At 43.4% G+C, this 12,312-nt stretch overlaps 1 protein-coding gene across 2 annotated transcripts in view; it reads right to left on the reverse strand.

Annotated features, from left to right (window-relative positions):
• CACNA2D2 (calcium voltage-gated channel auxiliary subunit alpha2delta 2) overlaps positions 1-12,312 on the reverse strand; it is a 1,401,889-nt gene that overhangs the window by 244,845 nt on the left and 1,144,732 nt on the right. For both annotated transcript variants that reach the window (XM_069206762.1, XM_069206763.1), the window contains exons 13-14: positions 2,575-2,653; positions 339-388 (exon numbers count right to left, since the gene is read on the reverse strand). In XM_069206762.1, the coding sequence (XP_069062863.1) occupies positions 339-388; positions 2,575-2,653 (129 nt within the window). The remainder of the gene's footprint in view (positions 1-338; positions 389-2,574; positions 2,654-12,312) is intronic.

The following is a 12,312-nucleotide window of genomic DNA, read 5'->3' on the forward strand; positions in this document are numbered from 1 at the left end:
ATAAATGTATTCAGAGTATTCTGGAAGGATTCTTTCTGCCTGCAACAAATCAAATGGCTGATTCAATTGTTAAATACATTTTTGAAGGCATTATTTCGATTTAAAAGGCTATTCCATGTAGATTAAGCATATTTTTTGTAATGCAAATGAGAAAATCAACTACATAGTAGCAAGCAAGAGAGTGTATGAGTTTCATGTATATATCCGTATTTCTAAATTACAGGAAATAATTAAAATATTATGAGCACAAGGGGCATCGATGGACCAAAAGGAATTGGCACTAAACCTTCTGAATTGATAGCTGCTGAGCATAGCACACAGATGATGCATTTACTCACCTGCGTGTTAATTCTTATAGCTCCGATAGATGGAATCTCAAAGTAATAACCTAGAGAAAAAGTATGAAATATTAGTTCAGTAAATAGCCCTCCTGCCACAAGAGCCCAACCAATGCAATCTCACTTTATTCTTGTGATCAATTTTCAAGCACAAACTTCCTCTGATGGTTCCCATCAAAGTTATAAATCATTGTCATATAATGCTTCATACCACACTCGTGTTGTTCCTAAACACTGTAAATAACCAGCTTTATTATTATCTAATTTAATCTTACTCTATCTGCTGGCACTCAAAGTCTAGAAGTCTGAGTTAGCCTTGTCAGGATTAGAACTCGTGATCTACAGATCACTGCATAAGTAATCTTCAGTGCATAATCACTGAGGCACCCTAGCAGTGTGTGATGTAATATAGTGGTACCTTTCGGGGTTGTAACACCTTTGGGTATTGTGCACAGAATTGCCCCGTCGGTGCTGTAGAGGAATAGAAACAGCCATGCCAGTGCCACAACACTCCAACACCATGTGATTCTTCCTTCAGTGTGCAGTCAGTGACGCACGTGTATGGCACTGTGAACTCCCTCCTGGAGCCTTCCTGTTAGTGCGATAGCGCTCCAGGAAAGTGCACTTTCTTGCAACACTGTCTCACCAATGTTTTAGAGGACTGCAGCACTGTAAACCATCTCTACCAGTATCTTGGTATATAAAAGGCTTCAGAAGGCAGTTTCATTCCTGAGCTGTATATACAACATGCTTCAGCACTGTGAACACATCCTAGTAATGTCATGTCAGTGGCACAGGTTCTAGGCGAAGTGAATGTTATTGTAGAACAGTAATTTGAGAAGATGTGCTTATTTCCACTAGTTACACCAAACAATTTTGATTCAATTACAGTCTTTCATTAATTTCGAAATAGTACATTAATTGATATTTATGCAATTTAGGATGTTTACAAAATACTATTCATACGGCTGCCCAGACAGCAATGTGTGATAGATGGGAATAAAGCAGATCACTGCCTCAGTGTTCAACTTCTCTTTTGCAATTGCCTATAAAAAGGCGTTTGGCACATTCCTTAATTCTTTTAGTTTTAAGGATGGAGAGATCGGGGCAAGATACACTTTTCCCCTGGTCTAGCAATGCTTGGGATAAAGTTAATTGACCAAACTGCAAAGAAGACAGAAGACAGACTTAAGAGTCATGGAAGAGCAGCTGCCACAAATGAGAGAGGAAAGAGTGCTATCTATTAGGGCGAAGAAGGAGGAGGACCAGCATGCTCTGCGGGGAGAATCGAGAGGACTAGTGGTCCTCAAGATTGTACTGATGTTATGTTAAGGAGTTTGTAAGTATCACAATGTGCGTTATTTCCATATGCCACTTGGTGCTGTTTGGATTTGAGTAGACTGGGCATCATTCCATCCACAAGGGAGGGCACTATAATGGGGTATAACACCATGTGACCATCAACCATGTCAGCAGCCTAAATTAAATAATGTCTGATCTTGAGAGAGATAGTTTCTTTGTTGGTTTAGTGATACTCTCGATTTCTATGAACTCACTGTCACATCACTACAAAATTCTTATTATATTTCTCACCATAGAATCTTATGAGAGGGCTGGACTTGTAGCATCACCAACTGAAGTATATGGCGATGAGACGTGTGCCGTGGTACTGGCTTTGCTCTCGAAAGGTGGTATTTGTGTAGGTGTCTTCGGGTTTGTCACTGTTACTCAGTGATGGGTGGTGTTGAGATGACTGTATGGGTTACATGTACTTTTTGAAATAAAGTAAAGCAAAAGACGCTGAATACCTCTGCTCTCCCCATTTTCTACTTGTTCATGTCATGTTCCATACGTGATTGTAAACCTTACCCTTCTTTTTGCTTATTTCCCATCCCATGTACGCCATGTTTCACTTTCATTTTAAAAACAATGTTACAGCTTTCACTCTTTAACTTTTTTCTAGACACCAAACAGGCAATAGGATTCTCTGGGAGTCCGGTGATGCATTCATGAGTCTAAGAGTGAGGGATGCCAGATTCGTGACCCTTTATATTTTGGTGAAACAATGTCCTTGTAGGGCACTCCAGCAGAGTACTATATGAGCAATATGCCCTTCCTACCAGCAGTGCCACGCAAAGAGAATAAGAGGGGTGCCCTCTTCTATGCTAATGCTCGTTTCTCAGTCACCAAGAGCAACCCCCCCACAGAAGCGCTTTAAGCAAGTTTGCTCCCTTACCTTTGTTAGCACACGCCATCCACTGCAAAGGGGTCACGTCATAATTATGCTGCCCAACGGAAAAAGTGAAAACACGAACCTGCAAACAAGGGAAATGTTATTAAAATGCACTGAGGATAAAAAGCAAAGGTAGAAGAAAAAGTGGTCAATAAACAAAACAGTAAAATAGAGTTAAAAATACCTTCACTTATAGATCTTTTAAATATTACTTCTCAAAGAACACCTCTTTTCAAAAATCTTCTGTTGAAATCAGGCTGTTACTGTACCTTATCCTTAAAGTTATTGCAAACTTTAAAATCCCCCACCCAACCAAAGTCATTGAGCACACTCCCTTAACATTACACTGTCTTTAGTTTAGTGCCGCCCTCATGGCTGACAATTTCTCAGTGTTACTTTTCTTGCAGAGTTACTCCCTTTTTGCTTCCTGAAAACTGAACACTAAGGGGGTGATAAGTTTGGGGGATGGAAAAGGCCGAACGCCAAGCTTGCGCGGTCAGGTTGCCGCCAGGGCGGCTGCCTTCCCGCAGACCCCATTACGAGTTCCCAGCTGGGTCAGAGGGTGGAAATTGTGTTTCCGCCCACTGGCCCAGCAGGGAACAGCCTACAACATTGACGCCGACTCATAATTGAGCCAGCTGCAATGCTGTAGTGCGTTGGGTGCAGCAGCACCTGTCATGCTGTTCAATGCAGACAGCATGCCAAGTGCATAGACAGTGCAGTGCATGGGCAGTGTAGGGGCCCACCTGGGGCCCCATGCACCCATTCTCCACCAGCCTTTACATTGCGGTGCAACAGCCACATAAAAGCTGGTGGAGAGGGGGGCGTAATACCCATGGCAGCCCTGCGTGCAGCGCTGTCCTGGCAGATTAGGACCGCCAGCACTGCCAAACACACCTGTGGAGGTAAGCTGCTGGCGGTCCATCCGTGGCGCAACCGAAACCGGTCATAATGTGGCGGCCAGACCGCCGCCAAAGTGGCTGAACCACTGTTTTGGTGGCAGTTGACCGCCACCAAGACCCTAGCGGTCTTAATACCACCAGGGTCATAATGACACCTTAAATGTCACATCCTGGTCAAAGACGTCTTAAAATGCCGACTATCACACACTCTTAATTTTACCCTCCTACAGAGGCATCCTTAGCATTGCCTTTTTCCCATTTTGAACAAACTAATATTACTAATTTCTCTGAAAAGACAGCAGCCTCGTACTCCACCTTTCCAAAAGTTTTTGTTTTTAAGTGATGACATCAATTATATGATAGTAAAACGATGCTACCAAAACTAGCAGTTTGCACCAGTGGAGCACACACCCACAATGTTAACCTTTCTGTACATGCCCTATGCATCGGTTTTTACGCTACAGCAGATTCCCTTTCTATCATGTTTATACTGTGGGTTTAGTTTGTTGATGTTTGGGAGTCTTTTCACAGACGTTTTTGGTATTGAGTATGTTTCATACACATTAGTCACGGAGTAAACACGGATTTTGGCACAATTATTTTGCACAAGTCACTTAGGTTAATTTTTTTATTAGATCGCAGTTGAAAACATTTTTACAATATTTTTAAACATATATTTCATACAAAGCATGTGTTTGGTGGTCATTATTTTACAGAATTTTCCGGTGGAGGGCCCGTGTGTCAGTATTTTGAAGTTGCATGCTATGCATGAGGTAATAGCACAGTGAAGTGCTCTATTATTTGTTATCGACTGAAGCTATGTTGGTGGTTGATGGTTCTGAAGTGATCTTTTTCATATAACAATAAACCCTGACTAAATTCACAAATGCATTGGGTTTACACCATCATGGTAACTCATGATGAGGTGTGGATTTCTACATGTTGCAGAAATAAGCATGGATTGGCATTTCTCATGCATTTGAACATTGGAATCACTATATTTCTGAATAAGTATTGAAGACAATATTGGAGAAAGAAGATGTAAACAATGATTAAAATGAAAACACTGATTAAACTGGACTAAGACTGTGGATTATATTGGCCCATGCCTGGTGGTTGTGCATCTTAGGTCCGGTACACCCTTGGCCACCAGCTAGCAACAGATTAACATTTGTATAAAACCATTCTTCTTGTGCTCCCACAAAATTCATAGTACAGCCACCATAGCTGGGATGGATCCTGCATCTGGTGGTAAGGATATTCTAGGAGTTTAATCTTGGACAATTATAAATTGATTAATCATTTAGTGCAAAAGAATTAAGGCTCAAAGGCAAACCTGACTGAGAACCTCAACCCCTGACAAGAAACCCCAGTCAAAAGATTTATGGACTGGTTTGGTACACGAGGACTATGGCATGAAGCCATACTACCGCTTCTATGTTGTATTTTGTGTCTTTGAAGAAATACTTGTGAAAGAGTGGGATTTACAAGAGGTGGGGCAGAAAACTGAACATTCTGTTTCAATTGACAAATACCCAAGTTGGAAACTGAGGCATGAGTTCCCAAACTGGTAATGTTCTAGGACGAGTCCGAGACAAAATGTATCACAACGTTTGTCATAGCACTGATTTCATATCCAAATAAATTGACAACATTTAACAGTGGTTTAGGGCATTCAGATTTTATTCTTTTCGCACTAAAGTCTGGAGGCAATTTGAACAGTGTTAGCCCTTTGGTAGAATTGACCATTCCTTACTGCTAATTATTAAAAGTCTTCTTTAAATGATATACTGCAAGAGGTCGTCTCTAGCAGACCATACACCATACAAAATGTCCTTTATGCCGGTGTGATCTCGCATAATTTAGGGGATGTAGCATTATGCTGGATATGCAAAATTCTTTAAATTACACTTGAGGTTGTTACGTTATGTTCTTAGCAACATTTTACTGGGGGAATATGAAAACAATGTGAATGACAAGAACACGAGTGGTTCTTGTTTGCAGCACTTGTGTTTTTGCACTATTTATTACTTTCTAAACTATTGCACTAAATGCCAGCTTCGCATTTTGAATAATTTTTCATAATTTTGTAGAGTTTTGCATAATTATTCAATAGCGAATGACACAAATTTTGCAAACCCCTAATATCTAGCTGGTGTAGCTCTGAGGTCTGAGCAAGACAGGCATGTCATTTTGTTGCTTTATATATTATAATACTTGGGATGGACCTCAAAATAAGAAGTCCACTTGAGAAGCCTGCTAGTCAAATGTGCTGGAGTGAACATCAGTGGGTAGTGCGTCAAGAGTGAATAGCCCTGTTTGTACTCACAAGTACATGGGAAGATTGAAGTTAAAGATGCTGTCACAATGTGAAGGCACAGTGTGAGAAATTTGGTTAATGTTTGAGAAGGGTAGAAGCCCCGCTTACGCATCAACCACAATACTTGTCAAAGTGAACCACAAAAGTTACTAAATTAACATATGCTTAACCTTCTGGTAGCTGGTCACAAAAGCAGTAATGCTTAACTTATAGGCAATGTGTAAAGTATTTATGCAGCACACATACACACGTAAAGTGAAAACAACTAAAGAAAAATCCCAAACCAATTAAAAAAATTAGAGTGCCAGAATGACAAAAGTCAAAGCAGCAGAGATATTCAGTCTTAAAGTTTTCAGTGAAAATAGTGCCTAAAAGCACAGTGCTAATCATGGTCATCTGGTTCCGCTAGACTTGGGTAAAGTTACAAGTTCAGCCTGACTGTGAGGGAGCGCTGTCGCATACTGGGACCAGGTTAGCCTGCTAAAGAGTTACTTTCTGAGCCTAGTGAGAAGAGTTCAGTTCGTGGTAGTGGAGGCCGCAAGCAGCAGGGAGAGCATTATGAATGGTCATCACTGTAGCACAATGAGCTGGCATGGTGTCATGGACTGTTGTTGCTGTAGCGTGTACAGCCAGTCAGACATCACAGATAGTCAATAGTGGAGCTTCTCAAAGTGCAAGTCTTGCGTTGCCAGTAACACAGACTGTTGTTGTCAGTAAAGAGCAGGTCTCATGGTACTTTGCATTGGTGGTCATTACTGATGGCAGAATCTTAGCACAAATAGGTCTGTTCACAAATTGATAGGAACTCAAACGTCAGAATTTTCATCTCTTCTTGTAGAGGAGTGCACTGTGATATCAGCTAAGAGCATGTGGAGGCACCTTTTTTCAGGGCCACAGTCCAGGAGAGGCCAATTGGGCTCAGGCAGGTTCGGTTGAAGGCCCGGGCAAGTCCAGGTGCAGCACGTCAACTGGGCAGTTGCAAGGAGGCAACTGGAGCTTGTTGTGTCCCTTTAACTCAACCAGGAGGTCTGCCATATGACCATCAGAGTCATTCTGTGTTAGCTTGGGATGAAGGTTAGCAAGTCCAGTCTTCCTTCTTCTCAGATAGCAAGGCAGTCCTTAAGCAGAAATACAGTCCTTCTTTAACTTCCACAGATCCAGGAGGGTTCTGAATTGTGGCGCTGGGGTTCAGTATTTATACTTTGTGTCAGCCTTTATGTGGGGGAACTCCCTGCCCTACGCCCACATCTGTCTTGAGAAAGTTTTTCCCCTTCCTATTTGAAGGTTACAAACTGTCCGGGGGGTGACAAAAGACATGAGGCCTGAGGTTAGATTCCTTTTTAGGTGTGAATAAGCCATTTAAAGTGCAAGTGGAGCTGGGTGCAGCTCTTCCAGTCAACCTGTCAGGATGGCCCATCCTGCCCACACCAAAGCCCCCTTTGTTTTAGTATTTGGAAAGAATACACAAACCCCACCAGCAGATATATTCACAGTTGTGCACCCATGAGACTGAATGAGGCCCAAATCGTTGTGGCAAGAAAATTTCAACTTTCTAAATGTGGCATTTTAGAAGCTGACTTTACCATTAAATATGATTCTAAATTATAATTCATTTCATTTGAGTCTAAACAGCGTATCTCTATATGCTCTCAATCTAAAACTATCACTTATTAAATGCAATAAGGTAACCCAGTGTTAGGTAGTGGGAGAGACAGGCCTTGCAACAGTGATAAACACATTTGGGAGATTTTCACTTTTAGGAGATGGAAAACTTAAGCACACGTCCTACATGTGAATACAGTGCACCCTGCCCAATGAGCCTTTAGGGCCTACCTTAGTAGTCATTTATATCTATTCAAAACAAAGGTTTAGACCTGGCAAAAGTTTATTTTGCCAGGTCCAAATGGTAGTTGGCACTCCAAGCTGCAGTGACAGGCCTGAGACATGTTTTAAAAAGCTATTTATTTTACAGGTCCTGGGTACATGTATAACCACTTTACTAGGGACTTACAACTAAATTAAATGTGCCACTCAGGTGTAGACAAACCTTACCAGGGTCTAGGGAGACAGAGCAAGCTCTGGTTAGCAGTGATAAATTGCACAGAGCCCTAAAAGCCAACAAAAATGGGTTTAGTAAAGGAAGGTATTGAAGGCAAAACATTTGGGGTAACCTGCAGAGCGGGCCAGGTCTAACACACTGACTCTGCTAGGAATCAGCTGTGACTAAGAGCTGTTATTAGCCTTTCAGCACATATGTAATGTAGGCTTGAACACGTACACTGAATACAAATCTAAATGCTGCATTCTATTGACTTTGCAATCTGCTAATCATATTCTGTGGTAGGCCATGACAGATTAAGTTACAGTGATGTAATTGTACAGTTAAAGTAGGTTTAAGCACAGTCAGCAGATCTGAGGAGGGAAGGAAATGCTTTAACCATGTCAGTAATATATTTAAAAATAAAGAATAACTTCATTAATCTGTGACATTAGGGAAAGGCATATTCAAAAAACAATATTGTGAACTTTGTACTCCAAGGAACATGCATGCCAGGTGGGTGATTCCTTGTACGTGACTCCTTCTTTAAACCTTATTCAATTCATTATTTCTCCCCTAACATCAAAATGAACAGAAATACCAGTGTAAGTTATATCTGTCTAAGTGGATTACAGTCGGGATGACCTCTTCCCCACACGTTTTTGTTTAAAGGGTGGCCACACCGCAGACATGTCCTTTCAGTCATAATGAAGGCTCCGGGTGCCTGCTATGAAAAGGGGTAAAACAAATTACCATATTTGTGTTTGGACAGGTGTCCCTGACCACAGATGGGTCTTGGATTCAATGACCTATCAGCTGCATTGTTCATCAATAAGATGTTATCTAATCGAACCACTTTCTGTACTCTATTGTATCACTCATCCACTCGCCACTGTCAGTGTCACATGTTAATACCACTGAGCATGCTGCCTTCATCTAATATATCTGTAGGACCTCAATATGATTTCTATCTTACTTTACTTGATAATAGATTTGATTTTTGGCAACACAATTTGCATACCGTGCTGCAGAATATTATTTGTTTTCTTCTTGTCTAGCCAATGACCTACAGTTACCATAAATGATTCATAACCTATAGTGTATTAGACTCCGCATGGTATGACTGCTAACCTCTAACTCTCAAACCTTTGTTTTTATGCATCAGTGAGAAGTGGTCATTAAACATGATATAAAGATTCTTGATTTCATTGCACAGTTTTAGAGGAGTGCTCTTGACAGTAACTATGTGTGACGTTTCCTTTGAAGGTGTGTGACAGAACGGTAAATCCAGGAAGTTGACCTATGTACACTCACTATGGTGAAAATAGTGGTTATTCACATCTGCACTGCTCAAAATACACATCTGCACTGCTCAAAAAGTGAACATGTACATGAGCAACAATAAAGGTTATTTGCACATACAGGTGTCTCTGAAAGTCACGCTTTGGATACAAAGGTGAGAAATATCCCTGGATAGTGCTGGACTGCTGATGCCCCCTTCAATAAATCACTTTTTGCATACCGTTGAACAAACAGGCAACCTTTGCTGCTTGGATTTTGGGTGTAGACAAAACAAAAGTTAGAAGGGCCAAACTACTGTCATTATTAGATGGCACCATCAGGGCAACTTTCTTGGCTGAGAAACAGTGGTCAATGATACTGAAAGCAGCAGAGGACACATAATACTTGTTAGAAATGGAGTTTTTGGTTGGCAGTCAGGTTACCCTCTGTCCAAGCAAAAGCCCTCACTCTAGTCAGGGTAAGTCACACACTATCCAAGATTATCCTGTGCCCACCCTCTGGTAGCTTGGCACGAGCAATCAGGCTTAACTTAGAAGGCAATGTGTAAAGTATTTGTGCAATAAATCATACAACACCATAGTATAACACCACAAAAATACACCACACAGTGTTTAGAAAAATATAGAATATTTATCTGGGTCAAAGTTGCAATACGAATTTGTAAAGATATCACTGAAAAGTGATATTAAGTGTCTTTAAGTCTTTAAAAAGCAATAAAGTGTCTTTCAAGCACAGAGTACCTGGTTTCTGGTGGGAAATCTCCTCAGAGGGCCACAGGAGAAGAGATGCGTGGAAAAAGGGGTGTGTGCGTCGATTTCCGCTCAGCACACACAGACTTGCGTCGTTCTTTTCCACGCGGGGAAGTCGGGCGTCGTTTTCCGGCGCGCAGACAGTCTCTTTTTGTGGATCGCGAGGATTACCAGATGTCCCGGGTCTGTGCGTGGATTCTCCTGCTTATTTTCCGGCTGCGCGTCGTTCTGCGGGGCTGCGCGTCGAAGTTTCGATCTCACGGTAGGCGTCGCGTCGATTTCTCCTTGGAAGTCGGGCGGCGTTGTCCTTGCGAGGCCGTGCGTCAAAGTTTCGCACTCACGGTAGGCGTCGCGTCGATTTCTCCTTGGAAGTCGGGCGGCTTTGTCCTTGCGAGGTTGTGCGTCAAAGTTTCGCACTCGCGGTAGGCGTCGCGTCGATTTCTCCTTGGAAGTCGGGCGGCTTTGTCCTTGCGAGGTTGTGCGTCGAAGTCTCGATCGTCCCGAGGGCGTCGCGTTGATCAGCGTCGGTGTGCGGCGTTTTTCTCGCCGCGAAACAAGCTGTGCGTCGAAATTTTCGGCGCACGGAGCGTCCACGTGAAAGGCAGAAGTCTTTTTGGTCCTGAGACTTCAAGGAACAGGAGGCAAGCTCTATCCAAGCCCTTGGAGAGCACTTTCACAGCCAGACAAGAGTTCAGCAAGGCAGCAGGGCAACAGCAAGACAGCAGTCCTTTGGAGAAAGCAGACAGGTGAGTCCTTTGAGCAGCCAGGCAGTTCTTCTTGGCAGGATGTAGTTTCTGGTTCCGGTTTCTTCTCCAGCAAGTGTCTAGTGAGGTAGGGCAGAGGCCCTGTTTTATACTAAGTTGTGCCTTTGAAGTGGGGGTGACTTCAAAGAGTCTCTAAGAAATGCACCAAGTTCCCTTTCAGCTCAATCCTGTCTGCCAGAGTCCCAGTAGGGGGTGTGGCAGTCCTTTGTGTGAGGGCAGGCCCTCCACCCTCCCAGCCCAGGAAGACCCATTCAAAATGCAGATGTATGCAAGTGAGGCTGAGTACCCTGTGTTTGGGGTGTGTCTGAGTGAATGCACAAGGAGCTGTCAACTAAACCTAGCCAGACGTGGATTGAAGGGCACAACAAGATTTTAGTGCAAAGAAATGCTCACTTTCTAAAAGTGGCATTTCTAGAATAGTAATATTAAATCCGACTTCACCAGTCAGCAGGATTTTGTATTACCATTCTGGCCATACTAAATATGACCTTCCTGCTCCTTTCAGATCAGCAGCTGCCACTTCAACAGTGTATGAGGGCAGCCCCAACGTTAGCCTATGAAGGGAGCAGGCCTCACAGTAGTGTAAAAACGAATTTAGGAGTTTTACACTACCAGGACATATAACTACACAGGTACATGTCCTGCCTTTTACCTACACAGCACCCTGCTCTAGGGGTTACCTAGGGCACACATTAGGGATGACTTATATGTAGAAAAAGGGGAGTTCTAGGCTTGGCAAGTACTTTTAAATGCCAAGTCGAAGTGGCAGTGAAACTGCACACACAGGCCTTGCAATGGCAGGCCTGAGACAAGGTTAAGGGGCTACTGAGGTGGGTGGCACAACCAGTGCTGCAGGCCCACTAGTAGCATTTAATCTACATGCCCTAGGCACATGTAGTGTACTCTACTAGGGACTTACAGGTAAATTAAATAGTCAATCATGGATAAACCAATCAATAGTACAATTTACACAGAGAGCATATGCACTTTAGCACTGGTTAGCAGTGGTAAAGTGCTCAGAGGTCAAAAGCCAACAACAACAGGTCAGAAAAAATAGGAGGAAGGAGGCAAAAAGTTTGGGGATGTCCCTGTCAAAAAGCCAGGTCCAACATGACCCCCCACCAGCCTAAAGCCAGGGGAGAACAATCACTATCCTGATGTACTTCCCTGTTTGAGGCGACAGAACAAGGACCCAGGCCCACAACAGCAGGGGCATGCTCCAGTTCTTCGCCTTCCTGACTCCCATTGGATCCCTCTGTCCATACTCTCAGGGCCCACTAAGCCCATCCATGGGGAACCTTTCTCCTTTCCTGCGGATCCCATCTGTGCAGCACCTAACCTTACTTTGCTCACAGATGTATCCCAGGAGCAGGATAGTACCCCCATGACCAACATAGTGGTGTTGCCCACTCTACCCCTGGGGTGTGACACTTGTCCCCTCCCCAGGGATAACTCTGTCCACCCGGACAGCAAGCCACAGTGATTACTGACAGCTGCCAGGGATGAGAGCCAGGCCCCAGGCCTCTCAAAGCTCTCCAACCACTGTGGCTGTGGAGAGTGGGGGGCGGTAGCCCCAGGTGCTGGGCACCCTTTAACCACTCTCCCTTCCACCAGGTCAGGGCTGACAGCCTGAACCTGGTCCTCCCCTCTGGGGCTTTGTACCCTC

The sequence above is a fragment of the Pleurodeles waltl genome, chromosome 9 (genome assembly GCF_031143425.1).
Source record: "Pleurodeles waltl isolate 20211129_DDA chromosome 9, aPleWal1.hap1.20221129, whole genome shotgun sequence".
NCBI classification, from domain to species: domain Eukaryota; kingdom Metazoa; phylum Chordata; class Amphibia; order Caudata; family Salamandridae; genus Pleurodeles; species Pleurodeles waltl.